General features: G+C 36.7%; 1 protein-coding gene across 1 annotated transcript in view; it reads right to left on the bottom strand.

The window, feature by feature from the left end:
* LOC118731568 (phospholipid-transporting ATPase ABCA3-like) overlaps window positions 1-20,512 on the bottom strand; it is a 197,217-nt gene extending 176,705 nt beyond the window's left edge. Inside the window, exons 1-3 of the mRNA XM_036460223.2 lie at window positions 20,331-20,512; window positions 14,439-14,576; window positions 8,479-8,596 (exon numbers count right to left, since the gene is read on the bottom strand). Coding sequence (XP_036316116.2) covers window positions 8,479-8,596; window positions 14,439-14,576; window positions 20,331-20,441 — 367 coding nt within the window. The 5' untranslated portion in view covers window positions 20,442-20,512. The remainder of the gene's footprint in view (window positions 1-8,478; window positions 8,597-14,438; window positions 14,577-20,330) is intronic.
* Between the last annotated feature and the right edge of the window lie 1,300 nt (window positions 20,513-21,812).

Below are 21,812 nucleotides of genomic sequence, written 5' to 3'. Positions count from 1 at the left end.
CATTGGATTGGAATAGTTTACTTGATGGTTTTATATGTTTTATTTATTTTTAGAAAGAGAGGAAGAGAGAGGGATAGAGAGATAGAAACATAGACAAGAGAGAAACATCATCGATATACTGCCTCCTGAAGCCCCTAATGGGGATTGAGCCCACAACCCAGGCATGTGCTCTGACTGGGAATTGAACCAGGAACCTCTAGAGCCACCCTGGTTGGGCTAATTGACATTTTTAAAGCATTTCACCCAGAGCAGCAGAAAACATTCTTTTCAAGTACACATAGATCATTTGACAAGACAGACAGCATGTTAAACTACCAAACAAGTGTCAATAACCTTAAAAAAACCTGACATCACATGAAGCATCTTACACCACAGTGGTCTGAAACTATAAATCAATGACAAGGAGAAAACTGAACAATCCCCCTGGGTGCTAAATGACATTTTATTAAATAGTGGATAGATTAACAATGAGGTCAAAGAAGAAAGAAAAAAGATAGCTTGAGACAAATGAAAATGTGAACACAACAACCAAAATCTATTCTTATCTATTCAGCTACCCTAGGTCTTTTTATTGAGGCGTTTAATCCATTTATATTTAAAGTTATTATTGATAGGTACTTGTTTGTCACCATTTTATTCTTCATGTTTGTGTTCCTTCTTCCTCTCCTATTTCTTTTTACAGCAGACCCGTTAGCATTTCTTGTATTGCTGGTTTGGTGGTAATAAACTCCCTTGAGTCCTCCCCTTTTATTTTGTCTGTGAAGCTGCTGATATCATCCTCACCTTTGATTGATAGCCCTGTTGGATACAATATTCTTAGATTCTTGCATAACTTTATATATTTCATTCCATATCTTTCTATCTAGATGTGTTTCTGTTGAGAAATATTTTGATATTCTGATGGGAGATCCCTTGTAGATAACTTTCTGTCTCTCCCTGGCAGCCTTTAAGATTCTTACTTTGGCCAGGACCGGTTTGGCTCAATGGATAGAGCGTCGGCTTGGGGACTGAAGGGTCCCGGGTTCGATTCTGGTCAAGGGCATGTACCTTGGTTGCGGGCACATCCCCAGTGGGGGGTGTGCAAGAGGCAGCTGATCGATGACTCTCTCTCATCGATGTTTCTAACTCTCTATCTCTCTCCCTTCCTCTCTGTACAAAATCAATAAAATATATTTAAAAAAATAAGATTCTTACTTTGTCATTGGTGTTTGCCAGTTTAATTATAATGTGTCTTGATATTGGTCTTTTTAAGTTCATCTTGTTTGGGACACTGTGAGCTTCTTAGACTTGTATGAGTTTTTTTTTTTTCCTTGCCAATATCTGGGAAGTTTTCTGTCATTATTTATTCAAACTGGTTTTCTATTTATTGCTCAGTTTCCTCTCCTTCTGATTCCTTTATTATGCAAATTTTCTGTTTCCTATTGTCTCAAAGTTCCCTTAGGTTCTCCTCCTGTTTTTTAAGGTTTTTTTTTTTCTAGTTGCTGCTCTGCCTGGGTATATTTTCCTACCTTATCTTATAGCTCACTGATGTGGTCTTTTACTTCTTCTAGTCTACTGTTGATGCTTTATATTGTGTTCTTTATTGCAGTGATGTCATTCTTCATTTCTGCTTGGTTCTTATTCATTTCATCTTGTTTCTTACACATATTGTTGAATTTGTCTTCCATCTTTTTTAGAGTCCTTATAATCATTGCTCTGAATTATTTCTCTGACAAATTGCTTGCCTCTATTTCATTTACTCCCTTTCCTAGTGATTCCTCCTTTTCTTTCATGTGTGGGTTGTTTCTGTGTCTCCCTATGATTGCTCCTCTCAGGGTATGTGGTTATGTAGCTCTCTCTGTCCTCCATTGACTTAAAGGCACAAAATACAATATGACAAGACAAAATGCACAGGGCACCAAACACAAATGTATCCACGATACCCATAACCCCAAATAAAGGTGACCACCAGAGAAAAGAGAATTAGGGGAGAAAAAGGGGTACAAAAATGATATTAAGAAAAGGAATATGTGAGAGTGGGGTAAAAAGGGGGATATATATATATATATATATATATATATATATATATATATATATCTCCAAAATATAACTAATCAAATAAATGCAAAGAACAAATACCCAGAGATGAATGCAAACAACAACTAATCCAAAGAATGGAAACAACAAACACCCAAACAAGAAACACTCAGATAAATCTGAGGAGTTAGAGCTTATTTCCAGAAGAGATAGGATCAAGTAATTGAATGAATGGAAAAATAACCACTATTCAATATAGAGGTAGTAGAAAGAGAATGAGTATATAAGAAGAAAATTAAAAAACAAAATTTTATATATATATATATATATATATATATATATATATATATATAATAAAAGAACACTTACACAAACACACACACACACATACATATATGTATATATACACATTTCCCCCTATTATTGGAAAATGAGAATAAAGAGTAGATAGACCTGAGCTGATGATTGGAATTAATTAAGCTATTAGTAGAAGAAGAGGACAAGTGAGGAGAGGAAGAACAGAAGCAAAAAATATGAGAAAAACCATACTAACAAGCAATCAATGAAACAACAAGACAGAAAGAAAGAAAAAAGAAAAAAGGAAGGAAGGAAAAAAATTTGGATAGGAAAAAAAAGAAGAGAGAAGTTTGCATGGACTTGGAGCAGGGGAGAGGAGATTAGATATATGAATAAAATCAATTTTTAACAGTGGGTAAAAAGAAACTATAGAGAAAAACTAAAGCAGGAACAGGGTAACAGGATGAAAAAGGGGAAAAGTGAGGAAGAGAGTGTTGGCATAAAGGAAAAATTAAGATAGAGTAAATAATGGTAAAAGAAAAATACAGCTGAAACCGGTTTAGCTCAGTGGTAGAGCGTCGGTCTGCGGACTGAAAGGTCCTAGGTTCGATTCCGGACAGGGGCATGTACGTTGGTTGCAGGCACATCCCCGGTAAGGAGTGTGCAAGAGGCAGCTGGTCGATGTTTCTCTCTCATAGATGTTTTTAGCTCTCTATCCCTATCCCTTACTCTCTGTAAAAAAATCAATAAAAATATATATAAAAAAATAAAAATAAAAATAGAATGTAGAATACTAATCCAAAAAGAAACTAAACTAAACTAAAACTTTAAATAAGCTAAAATAGCTGTAGTAATAATAATCTATTTATATAAATGTTCGTTTGTTCAAAATCTCAAATATCTGAAAATTCTTCATTGATTGCTTTGAAATTTTGACACAACGTTGCATTCGAATACACATGTTTTTATATACCTTATACCTACTATTATATAGATGTCACACCTGTGATAGATAAAAACATGCTCTTTAAAAAAAAGAAGCAGTTCTATATGTTGGATGTAAAAGCAACACACCCTATACAAAATATTTTACAATTCCATTTCAATGTTTCTGATTTATGATCTATTTATGATTTCCAAAGTTCCAATTTTCAATTACATTTCAATATTGATGATGAATGAAGATTTGTGCTTAGAAGTCGCAAACAAAGTTCTTAATAAATTGAGAGTGCCATCACCAAATCAGTCTGCTGCTGCTTTGTTCGATGTAAAATTGCATTGTGAACAAAATTATGACACGGGTGGTCTTTTATCCTATGTGCAATCAGATATTCCTAAGCTAGCACTTGAGCAAAAAGGCATTTACAATTAAATAATACAAATTGTCAATAATGGGGCTGGAGCTCTTTCCTCGTCCGGATTAGCTGCGACATTGCTACCAGGTGAAATAACTGCTCATTCCGCTTTGAAATTGCCATGAAACATGCAAGTCATTGAAATGCCCACATGCAAGATTTCCAAAGCATCCGGCATGGCAAAAGAATTGCAGACTTACTGTTTGGGATGAATGCACAATGGCACACAAAAAATCACTCAAGCTCTTGATGGATCATTGCAAGATTTGCGTGGAAACATCAGACCATTTGGGAACACTTAATATTGCTTGCAGGAGATTTCAGGCAAATATTACCTGTAATTCCTCGATCGACACCAGAGGACAAAATAAATGTTTGCCTGAAATACTCTACTTGGTGGTGACATGTAAAGACATTAAAATTAATTACAAATATGCTTGTCCAGCTGCCAAATGATCTATCAGCTAAGATATTCTCACATCAATTGCTGGAAATTGGGAACAAAAAGGTGCCTGTTGATCTGACCTCAGGACAAATGTTATTGCCTCATAACTTCTACAATTTAGTAATGTCAAAAGAAGAATTGGTTGAAAAAGTATTTCCCAATATTCAAACTAATTATAAGAATCACAATTGGCTCAGTGAACAAGCTATTCTTGTGGCCAAGAACAAAGACCTATAAGAACTTCACAATATTCTTCAGTCTCACATTCAAAGCGAGGCAGTCACATGCAAGTCCGTCGACACTGTTGTGGAAGCAGATGAAGCGGTTAATTATCCAACAGAATTTTTGAATTCACTTGATCTGCCAGGGATACCATGGCACATACTGCAATTGAAAATCAGTGTGCCAATTATCATGTTGTGAAATATCAACCAGTCAATGCTTTGCAATGGCACGAGGCTTGCAGTACAAAAATGAATGAGAAATGTTGTAGAAGCAACAATCTTGACAGGACCTTTCAAAGGTGAGGATGTCCTCATTCTTTGCATTCCTATGATTCCAAAGGATATACCATTTTAATTTAAGAGATTGTAATTCCCAATTAGATTGGGGTTTGCAATCATCATCAACAAAGCTCAGGGCCAATCTTTAGAATTGTGTGGTTTAGATCTAGACACGGGTTGCTTGTCACATGGACAATTATATGCTTTGTGTTCTAGAGTTGGCAAACTAGACAATCTCTGTATCTGCACAGACAATGGAACAATAAAAATATTGTATACCTACAAGCATTGCGAAATTAAACATATTAGAAATGTGTGCTTTCTCTTTTATTTCTTTTCCATTTAACCAGACTGAGCCACAGCAATGCATGACCGGATACAGCTAGTTAAAAATAAATATGTAGTAATAAAAAAGTTAAATCAAGTGAGAAAAAAATTTAGTTTCTTTTTAAAAAAAATATATTTTATTGAATTTTTACAGAGAGGAAGAGAGAGGAATAGAGAGTTAGAAACATCGATGAGAGAATCATCGATCATCTACCTCTTGCACACTCCCTACTGGAGATGTGCCTGCAACCAAGGTACATGCCCTTGACCAGAATCGAACCCGGGACCTTTCAGTCCGCAGACCGACGCTCTACCACTGAGCCAAACCGGGGTCTCGGCCAAAATTTAGTTTCTTAAGTAAAAGATATAAAATACAAAAGTGAAGTAGTGAAGGTTGTTCCTCTATTGTTCTGTTTGGCACGTTTGTTTCCTATCAGGTAGTCAGCACAGTGTTGAAATTCCCTGCGATCCACTGCTCCTCTGTGTCATAAGACACAACCATGTCTTACAGCAGGTGGGATCTCTTCTCACTTTGTTTCTCTCTGCCTTCAGTTGTATTCACACGAGTCAATTCCTGAGACAACCCCTGGCTGGCAGTGTTTCTGTATTAATACCTGGGACTGAATGATCCCTCTACACTGTGTTTAGACTTTTCTTTCCCTGACATACCTGGGTTGTAGGGACAAACTGCCCCAGAGCTGGTTTCCTGCTCATTTCTCCTTATTCTGACCCCAGTTTCCACAAAAACAACTTTCCCATGCAGTCTCAGTGAGTGGTTTTAATTGGAAGATCATATGTACTGGATTTAACAAGCAAAAGGGAACTGTGTCAACTTGCGTCTTTTACCTCTGGCACTGTGATCCTCAAGCTTGCTTTTTGTGCACAGATTTTCATGGCTGTGGGCTTATATATAGAGTTGCCTCTGCCAGTAGTCATGTGAACCCCCTTCCACTTTCGAGGCTACACTGACCGCAAGAGCCACGCGTTCAGTGGAGCACAGTCTCCCACCGAGTCTCTAGGTCCTGCAGTACATGTTTCTCCATCCAGCTGGATCTCAGATCTCACTTCTCTCTAGGCGATTGATCTCTGACCTTTCTGTGCACAGATTGCCTCACCAGCTGTGTTTAATTCACCAAATCCAGGTGGATGTTATTCGATTCAGATATTCCTTCCATCTGCTTTGTGAGGAGGCACAGGGCTTTGCCTCCCTGAGGGCAGACGTTTTAGGCGCTTGTGGTTGGGGAGGCTTGGTGTGTGTGGGTTCATAGCTGAGGCAGCTAGTCCCTGGGAATTGTGGTTGTGGGGTCCTGGGAGGTATCTGAGGTTTCCTCGGTTGAAGGTAAGGCTGGACTTCTGATCACAGCCATTCTCCCCTTCAGGATGATGCAGTCTTGGCGGCAGAGTCGGCTGCTCCAGGAGAATAGAGGCTGTAATAGCAGAGGCTGCCAGGCCTGGGGAGCCTGGTCCGCCAGTCCCCAATAGTCATGTGGAATGTAGCTGTCCCTCACTCACATATACTGACACTTCCCAACACATCCACACACCTCCTTACACTCAAACACTATCTTTCAGCCTACTGTTCCACCAGCTACCATCTTCCATTCATGTTTGGACCTTTTGATTATTCATCCAACTTCACCTTTTGCTATAAATTTTTTTAATTTTTTAATTAAATTATTATCTCTGTACATATACCATTGCCCCTCCTCCCATATATGCCCTCCCTCCCCAGAGTTTTGTGTCCATTGATTGTACTTATATGCATGTATACAAGTCATTTGATTGATCTCTTATCTTCCTCAGATCTCCCTACCCTCCCTGCTGTAATTTGACAGTCTGCTTGTTTCTTTACTGTCTCTATATCTATCTTTTGGTTCATCAGTTAATAATGTTTTTTATTATCCATAAATGAGTGAGGTCATGTGGTATTTCTCTTTCATTGACTGGCTTATTTCACTCAGCATAATATTCTCCAATTCCATCCAGGTTGCTGCAAATGATGAGAATTTCTTCTTTTTTATGGCAGCATAATATTCCATTGTGTAGATGTACCATGGTTTTTTTGATCCAATCATCTTCTGATGGACACCTAGGCTGTTTCCAAATCCTAGCTATTGTAAATTGTGCTGCTATGAACATAGGGTTGCATATATCCTTTCCGATTGATGCTTCTAGCTTCTTGGGATATATTCTTAGGAGTAGGATTACTAGGTCAAATGGAAATTCCATTTTCAGGTTTTTGAGGAAACTCCATACTATTCTCCACAGTGGTTGCACCAGTCTACATTCCCACCACCAGTGCACAAGGGTTCCTTTTTCTCCACAACCTCGCCAACACTTGTCATTTGTTGATTTGTTGATGTTGGCCATTCTAACAGGTGTGAGATGGTACCACATTGTCATTTTGATTTGCATCTCTTGGATAATTAGTGACTTTGAGCATGTTTTCACGTGCCTCTTGGCATTCCTTCTATCTTCTTTTGAGAAGATTCTATTTAGATCCACTGCCAATTTTTTAATTGGGTCATTTATCTTCCTTTTATTAAGTTTTATAAGCTGTCTTTAGATGTTGGAGATTAAACCTTTAAATTTTTAAAAAATATATTTTTTATTGATTTTTTACCAAGAGGTAGGGAGAGGGATAGAGAGCTAGAAACATCGATGAGAGAAACACTGACCAGCTGCCTACTGCACACCCCTCACCAGAGAGATTCCCGCAACCAAGGTATATGCCTTTGACCGGAATTGAACCCGGGACCTTTCAGTCTGCAGGCCGATGCTCTATCCACTGAGCCAAACCTGTTTCAGCTAAATTTCTTTCTTATCTGATCTAGTTGTATAGATGACCTCTGCTTTTGAGCCTCCTGGTTTTTGCTTATACCTATAATATTCTTCTTTCTTTTCCTTCATAGCTCTTCATATGTTGTATTTGTCTCAGATTGATGTCACTTCCCTATTCCTCATCACCATTATATGTGAATGGTATCCTACATATAATATCTATCATCTTACTTATGGTGTTAGTTTCAATTTTTGTTTTTTTGTTTTTTTGGTCTGTATTTCATCAAAGAATGAAATTGAGTGTAACAACTTTGTAATTATCCTGTACTGTAAATTCATAAAAAATAATTACATGAAAATTTATCATTGAATAAATCAGTGTTTCCCCAAATGTGGTACACGTACCCCCAGGGGTACGGGAAGAGTTCGGTGGGGGTACCCGTTGCACTGGAGTTTGGTGGGGATATGCACTGCATCATGCTTAGCTATGCATAATTCTATGTTCTCATGAGTACGAGGGATACTCAGCGTTACGAAAATTGTAGAAGGGGTACACATATGTCAAAAGTTTGGGAAACACTGGAATAAATGAATGAAATGTTTTACATCAAATGAAGCATCTTGACTGTAAATAATTGAAACTATACTAACACTAAGACTGAAATGACATACTCAACATTACAAGTTATTGATTGATCTATTGTCTTAGAAGAAGCCTGACTTCTGCTCTGGACAAAGTTGAATACATACATACCTGTGAGAATAGATACGGTGGTAGATTTTCCTGCATGATTTTCTCCAAGAAGAACAGTGATCTGCCCCTTATATGCATTCAAAGACATGTTGTTTACTGCTATTTTGGCACCAAATTCCTATGAAATAAAAGAAAAATAACTTGATACCTGTAACTATCACTGTGAAAGGCAAATGCTCATATCCTCTATTCTCAGAACAATCAACATCATATAATCAAATATAATGATATTTTGAACAAGAAAAAATATTTGCAGGTGCTCTGAGTTTATATATTAGTCAAAGTAAGTATAAAGACACAGGGGTATGTATATCTATCTATATTTGCTAATAAAAATGAAGACCTCTTTATATTCTATCTATGAAGAGTGTAATATAGTATTTATGGGCTTATTCAATTGTAGCAAGACTCTAAAATATTTATCAATCCTTCATAGAACATGTTTGAAAACTCTACTAAAGTGTCTCTTGGACTCCTAATATTTTAGTCTGAATTTATAAATCCTGTGGTTCCTAAGAGCTCACCTAGGTTAATCTAAATTTTGTCTGTTGGTGCCTCTAATTGGCAAATCCTAAATAATAAGAAAACAGAGAAGGCAATTTTGGGAAATGCAGTTCATGGGTTCTCTTTTGTAATGTATGTAGGAGACGCCTTAGAAAGTGGTGCTAGTGTTGGCAAATTGACAGCACTAGGAGAGTGTGTCTACAAACTCTGGGCTTATCAATAGTAGCACTCTAGACACTTTGTATTAAATAATTCTTTGTTTTGGAGGGCTCACCTTTAACTTATAGGAGGTTTAGGAGCTTCTCTGGTCTCTACCCTGCAGATGCCAGTAACACTTCTCTCATCTGTCTTTTCCTTGGTTATGATAACCAAACTATCTCCAGGTATTATTATAGAGATTTTATGAATGGACATAATTATCCTTAGTAATAAAATGACTGTCTTAAAAAAAACTAATTTTCTCTTATAAATATTTACCCTATAGATGTTAATGATACTGTAATCTCTTTCATTCATAATCTTTCCAAAGCTGTAGCTCTATATCTCCAAATGTCTACCAGAAACAAGTTTAACTATTTATAAATATTTCAAATTCAGTATGTCTAAATTTTTGCTCATTATCATGTCCTCAACTGTACTCCTTGGGTCAGTGAATGACCCCCAAATTCACTAAAATGTTCAAACCAGAAACCTGAATATAACCCCACACTTCATTGCTAATAACCACTGCAGGCAATAACTCATCAATTCCAATTAATTAAAAAACTACTGAATGTCTACTGCATACTGTCCTATGTGTTAGAATTACATTTAAAAATAAGTGATACTTAGTTCCACCTTTAATAAAGCTTTGGTAACAGAAGACAGAAAAGAGCAAAGGTACATATCAATAAAATAATTATGAATTATGAACAACATAATGAATAAAACAAAGGGATTGAAAAAAACACACAAAAAAACAAAGGGATTGAAAAATGCATAGTGTGATGATATTATGTGTGAAACAAATATTTTTTATAATAGATATTTATAATAGATATCAGGGAAAAAAGGTAATGATTCCTGAGAATTGAACAGAAAGTGCTCCAGCATAGTTTCAATTATTCAGCACAGAGCTGAATAATTCAGGCAGAGTCCATCAGTTTACCCGAGTTGTAGATAGAAACCCAAGAGTCTTGTGAGAAAAGAAAATTGAAGAAAAGACATATGCATGCCTAGACAAAGTTGGAGATTAAAAGTGGGACCCCACCAAAATACAAAGGATTGTTAAAAAATACTATGAACAACTCTACTTCAAAAAACTAGACAATCTGGAGGAAATAGACATATTTCTAGAAAAATACAACCTTCCAAAACCAAATCAGGAAGATTCTAAAAATCTCAATAGGCTAATAACTAAGGAATAAATTGAAACAGTCATCAAAAAGCTTCCAGCAGACAAAAGTCTGGGGCCAGATGGCTTCACAGGGCAGTTATACAAAACACTTGAGGAAGAAATAAAACATATCCACCTCAGACTATTCCAAAAAAATTCAAGAGGAAGAAACACTTCCAAGCTCCTTCTATGAAGCCAGCATCACCTAAGACCAAAACCAGATAAAGACAACATAATGAAGAGAATTACAGGCCATTAACCCTCATGAACATAGATGCCAAAATCCTCAACAAAATTTTAGCAGATTGGATCCAGCAGTTCATCAGAAAGATAATATATCACAAACAAGTAGGATTTATCCTGGGGATACAACGATGGTACAATATTCACAAATCAATAAATGTGATTTATCACTCAAACAAATTGAGAGATAAAAACCACATGGTCATATCAATTGATGCAGAAAAGGCATTTGACAAAATCCAACACCCTTTCTTGATAAAAACTCTCAGCAAGGTGGGAATAGAAGGATCATACCTCAACATAATAAAAGCCATATATCACAAACCCACAGCCAACATCATACTCAATGAGCAAAAACTGAAACCATATTCTCTAAGAACAGGAACAAGACAGGAATGCCTACTCTCACCACTCCTGTTTGACATAGTACTGGAAGTACAAGCCTTTATGATCAGACAAGATGAAGAAATAAAAGGCATCCAAATTGCAAAAGAAGAAATAAAACTGTCCTTATTCACAGATGACATGATACTGTACATAGAAAACCCTTAAGACTCCATAAAAATTATTAGACTTAATAAATGAATTCAGCAATGTAGCAGGATACAAAATTAATGCCAAGAAATCTATGGTATTTCTATACACCAATAGTGAACTTACAGAGGTGAGACTAAAGAAGCAATCTCATTTACCATAGCAGCAAAAAAACAAAACAAACAAAAAAACCACCTAGGAATAAACTTAAATAAGAAAGTAAAAGACCTATATTCGAAAAACTGCAGGACACTGAAAAAAGAGATAGAGAAAGACATAAAAAAGATGGAAAGACATACCGTGTTCATGGATTGGTAGAATCAACATCATAAAGATGTCCATACTACCCAAATCAATCTATATATTCAATGTACTCCCCATTAAAATACTAGCAGCATATTTCACAGACCTAGAAAGTACTCTCCAAAAATTCATCTGGAATAAAAAAGATCCCAAATAGCCACAGCAATCCTGAGAAAGAAGAATAAAGTAGGAAGGATATTAATACCAGATTTTAAGCTGTATTAGAAAGCCACTGTTCTCAAAACAGCCTGGTACTGGCACAAGAACAGACATACAGACCAATGGAATAGAATAGAGAACTCAGAAATGTCAACCCAAACCACTATGCCCAATTAATATTTGACAAAGGAGGCATGAACATACAATGGAGTCAAGACAGTCTCTCCAATAAATGGTGTTGGTAAACTGGACAGATATATGCAAAAAAATGAAACTAAACAACCAAGTTATTCTATACACAAAAATAAACTCAAAATGGACAAAGCACTTAAACATAAGACAGGAAACAATAAAAATACTAGAGCAATCCACAGGCAGCAAAATCTCAGACATATGCTGAAAGCAATTTCTCCCCCATTATTGCTCCTAGGGCAATGGAAGCTAAAGAGAAAATAAACAAATGGGTCTATATTGAAATAAAAAGCTTTTTCACAGCAAAGGAAACCACCAACAAAACATTAAGAAAGCCCACTGTATGGGAGAACATATTTGTCAATGTTATCACTAATAAGGGCTTAATCTCCAACATTTACAGGGAACTTGTACAACTTAACAAAAGGAAGATAAAGAGCACAAATAAACAACAGGCAATGAACCTAAATAGATACTTTTGAAAGAAGACAGAAGGAAGGCAAAGAGACATATGACAACATGCTCAAAGTTACTACTTGAGAGATGCAAATCAAAACAGCAATGTCGTACCATCTCATACGTGTCAGTATGGCTATCATCAACAAATCAACAATCTACAAGTGTTGGCGTGGATGAGGAGAAAAAGAAACCCTTGTATACTGCTGGTGGGAATTCAGACTAGTGCAGCCACTGTGGAGAACAGTATGGAGTTTCCTCAAAAACAAAACAAAACAAAACAAAACAAAACAAAAAAAACAAAAACAAACCCCAAACCAAAACAAAACAAAAAAACACACCAAAAACAAAACAAAACAAAAACACCAAAAAACAAAACTGAAAATGGAACTCCCATTTAACCCAGTGATCCCACTTATATTAATATACCCCAAGAAGCTAGAAACACCAATCAGAAAGGATATATGCACCGTATGTTCATAGCAGCACAATTCACTGTAGCTAATATTTGGAAACAGCCTAAGTGTCCATCAGCAGATAAGTGGATTAAAAAGCAGTGGTACATCTACACAATGCAATACTACGTGCTGTTAAAAAAGAAAGAAATATTATCATTTGCAACAGCATGGATGGACCTGGAGAGCATTATGCCAAGCAAAATAAGCCAGTCGAAGAAAGATAAAATACCACATGATCTCACTCATTTGTGGAATATAATGAACAACATAAACTGATGAACAAAAATAGATTCAGAGCTACAGAAGCATCGATTAGACTGTCAAACCTCAGAGGGAAGGTAGGGGAAGGTAAGGGAGGGTAGGGGTAAGGGGGAGAAATCAACCAAACGACTTGTATGCATGCATATAAGCCTAACCAATGGACACGGACACCAAGGGGGTGAGGGCATGAGTGAGGGAGGCATTGGGGATTAATTGAGGGATGAGGACACATATGTAATACCTTAATTAATAATGAAAAAAAGATTAAAAAACAAAAGCAAGAAACAAACTAAGAAAAAAGTCAGATATTCTTTGAGGCAGAAGGAAAATTATATTATCGATAGATGGAAATCTAGATATAAACAAGGAAATGGAGAACACTGTAATTATTAAGCACACTGGTAATTATAAACCACATTGTCTTTAACTTCCTTAAAATATAACTGGAAAATCAAGAACAATGGTAACAAAATATTGCAGGTTTTATAATATATATTTAAGTAAAATGTATGACAATAATGACATGAAGGGTATGAGTATAAAAATAAAAGTATAACTGACATAAGGTTCTTACACTATATGTGAAAAGGTTCCATTTGAAGGAAGATGTGATATGTTAGAGTTGTGTAATGTATCAAAGATAAGCCAGTTAAATACCAAAACAAAGTTATATATAAAATATATATTTTATTGATTTTGTACAGAGAGGAAGGGAGAGAGATAGCAAGTTAGAAACATTGATGAGAGAGAGTTATCGATCAACCAAGGTACATGCCCTTGACCAGAATCGAACCCAGGACCTTTCAGTCCCCAAGCCAACGCTCAATCCACTGAGCCAAACCGGTTTCAGCCAAAGTTATATATAAAGGCAGATATAATGGAATCTCGGGAATATAATCAGTAATTCAAGAGAAGGCAAGAAACAGGGGAAAAAAGAGTATATGGTAGGATTAGAAATCAAATAAATGCTAAATGGGAACCATACCAAAAATATAAACAATCACATTAACTGTAAATGGCCTGAAATACAAAATAGTATGGAATATAACCTGTAACTGAAAATTAAAAATGTAAATGGCCTGAACACCTTAATTAAAAAGCAGCAAGAATCACATTGAATAAAGAGCATGCACTAACCAAATGTTTATATATGTATACAAAAGTGTCCTTCAATTATAGACACAAATAGGTAAATAGCAAAAGAATGGGAAAAATATAACAGGCAAACATGAACTAAAGGAGAGACAGAGTAACCAGTCTCTCCTATGGACCCTGGCATCAGGGCTGCCCATGGACCCTAGCACCCTGCCCAACCATATGCAGTCTGGCACCAGGACTACCTGTCTATGGATGCAAGTACCTGGCCCACACATAGAGCTTATTAGTTAGCTCATTTACAGATGCCGCCATCTGGCCTGCCCAAGGTTCCCTTCAACTGGGCAGGAATAATAAGGGATTTTCCCTTAAAATAATACCTTGTGCAAATGTTTGATCTGGATACCTGCCACCAAGCTCGTTGGTTCAGCCTCAAAATATTTGTTTTGAGTTCTTCCAAAGTCTTTCATTTCTTCTTCTTTTCTTGTAATTCTTGGATGGCCATACCAGTATGAGCGCTACAAAGAAAGCCAAAATGTAGTTACCAAAATATGCATTAAGGAATGAAGCACTCAATTTGAACAGACGTATACATGTAAAGTACATGAATCAGTGATCAAAACCTCTCTACAAAGAAAAGGTGAGCACCAGATGACTTCACTGGTGAGTTCCACCAAACATTTAAACAAAATTAACAACAATTCTTCTCTAAGTCTTCCAAAAAGTGTGAGGATAAAACATTTTCTAACTCATTCTGTGAGCTCAGCATTACTCTGACACCAAAACCAGCCAATGGTATCAGGAAGAAAGAAACTAGAGACCAATATCCCTTATCAATACAGATGAAAAAATCTTCAACCAAATGTTAGCAAACTTAATCCAATAGCATAGAAAAAGGATTATACCTCATGATCAAGTGGGAATTATCCCAGAAATGCAGGTTCAACATATGAAAACCAATCAATGTAATATATTGCATTAATTGAACAAATGGAATAAATTATATAAGTATGGGAGATAGAAACATCAATGGGTTTGACAAAAAGTTTCATGATTAAAGACACTCAGAAAACTAGAAATACAAGAGGATTTTCTCAAGATGACAAAGGGCATATGTGAAAAACCCAAAGCTAGGATCATTCCTAGTGGTGAGAGAGAAAAGTTTTCCATTAAAATCAGGAACAAGATGAGAATGTCTCCTTTCATCTCTGGTATTCATTGTTACAGTTTTAGCTGGAGCAATGAGGCAAGAAAAAGAAATAAAGGGCATCCAAATAGGAAAGGAAGAAGTAAAACTATCAATATTTGAGGATGACATGATACGTATATTTCCACACATAGAAAAAGCCCAAAGAATCACTGTTACACATACTGCTAGAGCTAACAAATTCAGAAACAGGATACAAGATTAACATGTAAAAATCAATTGTGTTTTTATACACCATTAATGAACAATCTAAAAAGAACATAAACAATTTCATTGCATATGACAGAGTAATATAGTCAGGAATAAAGTTAACCAAAGAAATAAAAGACTACAAAACCTTGCTTAAAGAATTAAAAAACAAACAAAAACAAACAAACAAACAAACAAACAAACAAAAAGAACCCAACCCATATAAATAGAAAGTCCTAACTGGTTTGGCTCAGTGAATAGAGTGTTGGCCTGTGGACTGAAGTGTCCCAGGCTCGATTCCCAGTCACCGTCCATGCCCGGGTTGTGGGCTCCATCCTGAGTAGGGGACCTGCAAGAGGCAGTATATCAATGATTCTCTCTCATTATTGATGTTTCTATCTCCCTTTCCCTTCCCTTCTTCTCTGAAATCAATAACAATATTCTTAAAAAAAAAGAAAGTTAATGAATTAAAATATAGTATTTTTCATATGGCAATAATATTTAAAGTCATCAACAGACTCATTATAATATTTATAAAATTCCAGTGGCTACTTTTGCAGAAATAAAAAGCAGATCCTCAAGTTCATATGGAACTATAAGGGCCCTCTAATAGTCAAAACAATCTTAAAAAAGAAGAGAAAGTTTGGAGGACTCATACTTTTATATTTCAAAACTTATTATAAAACTACAGTACTCAAAACAATATAGTGCTGGCTTAAATATATATTGTGTGTGTGTGTGTGTGTGTGTGTGTGTGTGTGTGTATATATGTGTGTGTGTGTATATATATATATATATATATATATATATATATATATATATATATAATTAGAGGCCTGGTACATGAAATTCGTGGACAAGGATGTGTGTCCCTCAGCCCAGCCTGCCAGCCTGCAACCTCTCCAATCTTGGACCCATCATCAGTCGGACATCCCTCTCACAATCCAGGACTGCTGGCTCCTCCCAACTGCTTGCCTGCTTGCCTTCCTGATTGCTCGTAACTGCTTCTGCCTGCCAGCCTGATCATCCTCTAAGCTAGGGGTGTCGAACCCAATCAGAGAAGGGGCCAAAATCTAAAATCCAGCCTAAATCGCGGGCCGAATGGTTTACTGAACAGTCATAAACTGTCATTGTGATGGAAACGCAGCGGAGTGCAGTGATGACAGCGCGGTGCGGGCCACATTGCAAGGCCTGGCGGGACGGATTTGGCCCGCGGGCCTTGTGTTTGACACATGTGCTCTAAGCACTCCCCTGCCAGCCTGATTGATACCTAACTGCTCTCCTGACAGTCTGATTGCCCCTAACTGCCCTCTTCTGCAGGCCTGGTCACCCATAACTGCCCTCCCCTGAAGGCCTGGTCCCCCCCAACTGCTCTCCCCTGCAGGCAAGGATCCTTTCCAACTGCCCTCCTCTGCAGGCTTGATCGCCCCCAACTGTCCTCCCTTGCAGACCTGGTCCCTTCCAAATGCCTTCCCCTGCTGGCCATCTTGTCACAGCCATCTTTGACCACATGGTGGCAGCCATCTTTGACCACATGAGGGCAGCCATCTTGTGTGTTGGAGCGATGGTCAATTTGCATATTGCTATTTTATTAGATAGGGTATCCTATCTAAGATATCCTATCTAATAAAATAGCAATATGCTATTTTATATTTATATAAATATAAATATAATTTTAAGATATTTTAATTCATTAATTTTCTTTTTTTGTATTAGATAGGATATCCTATCTAAGATATCCTACCTAATAAAATAGCAATATTCTATTTTATATTTATATTAATATAAATATAATTTTAATATATTTTAATTCATTAACTTTCTTTTTTTATTAGATAGGATATCCTATTTAAGATATCCTATCTAATAAAATAGCAATATGCAAATTGACCATCACTCCAACACACAAGATGGCTGCCCTCATGTGGTCAAAGATGGCTGCCACCATGTGGTCAAAGATGGCTGTGACAAGATGGCCAGCAGGAGAAGGCATTTGGAAGGGACCAGATCTGCAAGGGAGGACAGTTGGGGGTGATCAAGCCTGCAGAGGAGGGCAGTTGGAAAGGATCCTTGCCTGCAGGGGAGAGCAGTTGGGGGGACCAGGCCTTCAGGGGAGGGCAGTTATGGGTGACCAGGCCTGCAGGGGAGGGCGGTTAGGGGCAATCAGACTGTCAGGAGAGCAGTTAGGTATCAATCAGGCTGGCAGGGAGAAGCAGGAATAAAATTGTGGGTTGAGAAATAAACCCATACATCTAAGGCCAACTGATTTTTATAAAGGGTCCAATGGGGAAATATATTTTTTTCAAAGAGTGGTGCTGGAACAATAAAATATTCACATGCAAAAGAATGAAATTGGATTCCTACCTCACACTATATAAAAATTAACTCAAAATTGATCCAGGAATTAAATGTAAAATATTGAACCACCAAACTGTTAAAAGAAAACATATGGTTAAACTTTAGATTTGACAATGACTCTTTAAACAAGATACCAATTTCACAAGCAACAAAAGAAAAACTAATTGGAGTTAAGACAAATTAAAACACTTTGTGTATGAAAGGACACATCAAAAGAATGAAAAAAAAAAAAAACAGTCCATAGAATGGAATAAAATATTAATAAACCATACTTCTGATAAGGCTCTGGATTTCAGAATATATAAAAAGACAACCCAATTAAATTTGCACACAGGACTAAATAGACATTTGTCTAAAGAATATAAAAAAGTATATGTAAAGGTCTCAGTATCATTAGTCATCAGGGAAATGTAAATTAAACCCCAAGATACAACTTTATAACCATAAGAATGGTTACAATAAAAAAAGGAGAATAATAAATGTTTGTTAGCATGTGTAGAAATTGAAATCTTGTATATTGCTTATAGGAATGTAAATGGTGCAGACACTGTGAAAAAATAGTTTTGTGGCTCTTGAAAATATGAAATACAGAATTAGCTTATGAATGAACAATTCTACTTTTAAGTATATTCCCCAAAGAATTGAAATAAGTATTCAAGCTAATATTAGTATTGAAATATTTATAACATAGCTATTCAAAATTAGTCAAAAAATGTCCTATATATTCAACTACAGAAGAACAGATACAGGATTTGTTTTATATACATACAATGAAGTGTTATTCAGTAATCTAAAATAATAACATACCGATACATACTGTTACATGGATAAACCTATAAAAATTAGGCTCAGTTAAAGAAAGCAGACATAAATGATCACATATGGTATGATTCTGTTTATACAAAACTAGAGGCCTGGTGCACAAAATCTGTGCATGGGTAGGGTTACCAGGCCTGGCCAGTGATCAGGGTTAATCTGTGGGGTGACTGGCAAGGCAATTGAAGGAGGGGCACTGGCACCTTCCTTGGTCAGCCTGGCACAGCCCACTCACTGGCCCCGCCCCCCATTGCCTCTCCTAGTAGGGTGACTGGCAGGGTGATGGGGGAGGTACCCCCCACTGGCACCCACCTTGGCTGGCCTGGGGCCTGTGATCTGAGGCAGCTTGAGCACCTGCCCCCTGGTTGTCAGTGCGCATCATAGTGACCTGTTGTTCAGCTGTTCACTCAATTTGCATATTAGATTTTTATTATGTAGGATATCCTGACCAGTTAAAATAAAGAAAGCTGACTGATGAGTGGTTATTAGGAGTTTAAGATAGGGAAAATTAAGATGTGACTTCTTAATTGATATAGGGTTTTATTTTTTAGTGATGAACATATCTTGAAACTACTGTAGATATGTGCAAATATATTATAATCATATTAAATGACACTGAATTGTTCACTTCAAAATCATTAATTTTAAGTCATATGAATATTTCCCCTAAGTTACATGAATTCCATCTGAATTACAATTAAAATGTGAAAAATGGAAATGAGTCATTATAAGAACTTGAAAACACTCTGGCTTGGTTTATTTTGCGAGATGGATAAGGTTATAGTTTACTTTCAGTGATTATATTTTGCAGCAAATTGTGTATGATTTGAAACTCCAGGGTTTTGAAGCAAAAGTTTAAGATGCTAGTGTTCAAGAAGTAAGGGCATAATGGAATTACTAAAAGGTGAGGTCACAGCCAACGCATTTTATTAGACTTGATAAGAGCACTTCTTTGTACTATTATCCAGTAATGGTCAGGGGGCATGGAGGTTGAAAATGCAGATGTTATCCTACTCTAAGTATACTGGTCTAGCAATTGAAAAGAAGCAGGTGGTGAGAATACAGGCATGAGAAATACTTAACGCTCTTCTCAATAGGATCTAAGAAACTATCACATATTAATTTAGTTGGGGAAGAATTTTGCAGAGACTTTAGGTTTCTTTACTCTTCAATCAAATTCACTATATATAGCCTGACTAAAGAGGGTTATAGTACTCATAATTTTATATATATATATATATATATATATATATATATATATATATATATATATATATATATGTATATATATATTATTGATTTTTTTTTACAGAGAAGAAGGGAGAGCTAGAAGCATCGATGAGAGAGAAACACAAGTCAGCTGCCTCCTGCATAACCCCCACTGGGAATATGCCTGCAACCCACGGTACATGTCCTCAACCGCAATCAAACCTGGGACCCTTTAGTTCTCAGGCCTATGCTCCATCCACTGAGCTAAACTAGCTAGGCTAGTACTAATCATTTTTAACATTTGGGATGTCAGTGTCTTATCTATAAATAGGTGCATTTGTATATGTGCAAGGCTTTAAGGTAAATTATGAAATGGCTAGCATTTCAGTATAGCTGGTATACAGATGAAAATGATTCTGCACCTGAGCTTTTGATTTGATTTTGTAAAATAAGAACTAAGACCTTTAACAATAACAGAAACATTAGAACTCACCATAAGAAAAAAATTCCATGGTTGGGACACACCATACATTCCTGGAAAGACAGCTTCTATATACCATGTTACAAGGCCATACAAGAAAGCATCAAGTAAAAGCATTGTCATCACAGAGCCAAGTGTGAGATTATCCTCAAGGTTGGCCGGTGTCCAAAGGTTATCCCACTTAAGACCAATTTCTGAAATAAAAACGAGATATTTACCATAGATGAAAGCTCTGTGATTAAAACAGTAAAGAAAAAAGAAAGTTGATACCCTAAATTTTGCCACTGTGGATTATCTATATGTTGATACCCTTAGTATGTAGCTCATCTAAGAAAATAATGGCATATGTAATAACATTGATTTCATCCCCCTCTTCAAAACCTAAAAAAAAGAAATTATTGCAACTATGCCAATAACTGAAATAAAAATAAAAAATAAAAATGTCAAGAAAAAAAGCAGATCTACAAGATCTTATTCTTCTACTTTACTCCTCATGCTAAACTCCCACTGCAATAACCATAAGAATAAAAAAAAAAAAACTTGGAAAAATAATCAGCAGCACTAGAGATGGATACTGACTACCAATCAAAAGAGAAAGAGTAGATTTTCTTATATATAGTACTGATGAAAAGGGAAAAAGGAAGTCACTAAAAGAAGGAAAGTAATTCTTTATTCTTCTAACTAGAGGCCCAATGCACGAAAGTCATGGACTAAAGCAGGGGGGTGTCCCGCAGCCCAGCCTGCACCTACTCCAATCTAGGACCCCTCGGGGAGTGTCTGACGGCCAGTTTAGGCCCAATCCCAAATGACATCGGACATCCCTCTCACAATCTGGAACTGCTGGCTCCCCACTGCTCACCTGTCTGCCTGCCTGATCATCCCCTAATCACTCCCCTGCCAGCCTGATCAATGCCTAATTTCTCCCCTGCCAGCTTGATCACCACCAACTGCCCTCTCCTGTTGGCCTGATCGCCCTTAATTTCCCTCTCTTCCAGGCCTGGTCACTCCTAACTGCCCTCTCCTGCTAGCTTGATTGCTCAAAACTACCCTCCCCGGCCAGCCATTTTTGACCACATTGGGACAGCCATGTTATGCGAGGGCATGAGGGTCAATTTGCATATTACCTCTTTATTATACAGTATTCCTCTATTTCCAGATAAAGTGTAGTACAACTGAAAAACATCAGGGCTTGTAATAAACTCTTAATTCAAAGAGGCAAGATATGAAGATGACAATGACCCATGTAACTTGTCCTTCCTTCAACATGAGCCCTCCCTTTCCTATACACATCCTATACAGCAGAATATTCATGAACACTGTCTTTCAGAAAGCTATAATGGTAAAAATGAAAGAGTCAAGGAACAGTAAATTAGGAACCACAAGAAAAAATGAGGGTGTAATATAAAATTTCAGAAAGTCTATGATACCTTGAAAAATTCTACAATCAAGCACAATAGAAGTTCCAGAAAGAGAAAATAATATAGAAAAGAAACA

This window comes from Pipistrellus kuhlii, unplaced genomic scaffold (assembly GCF_014108245.1).
Source record: "Pipistrellus kuhlii isolate mPipKuh1 unplaced genomic scaffold, mPipKuh1.p scaffold_m20_p_31, whole genome shotgun sequence".
NCBI classification, from domain to species: Eukaryota; Metazoa; Chordata; class Mammalia; order Chiroptera; family Vespertilionidae; genus Pipistrellus; species Pipistrellus kuhlii.
Note: the sequence above shows the minus strand (reverse complement) of the source record. Positions and strands in the feature narration are given on the sequence as shown.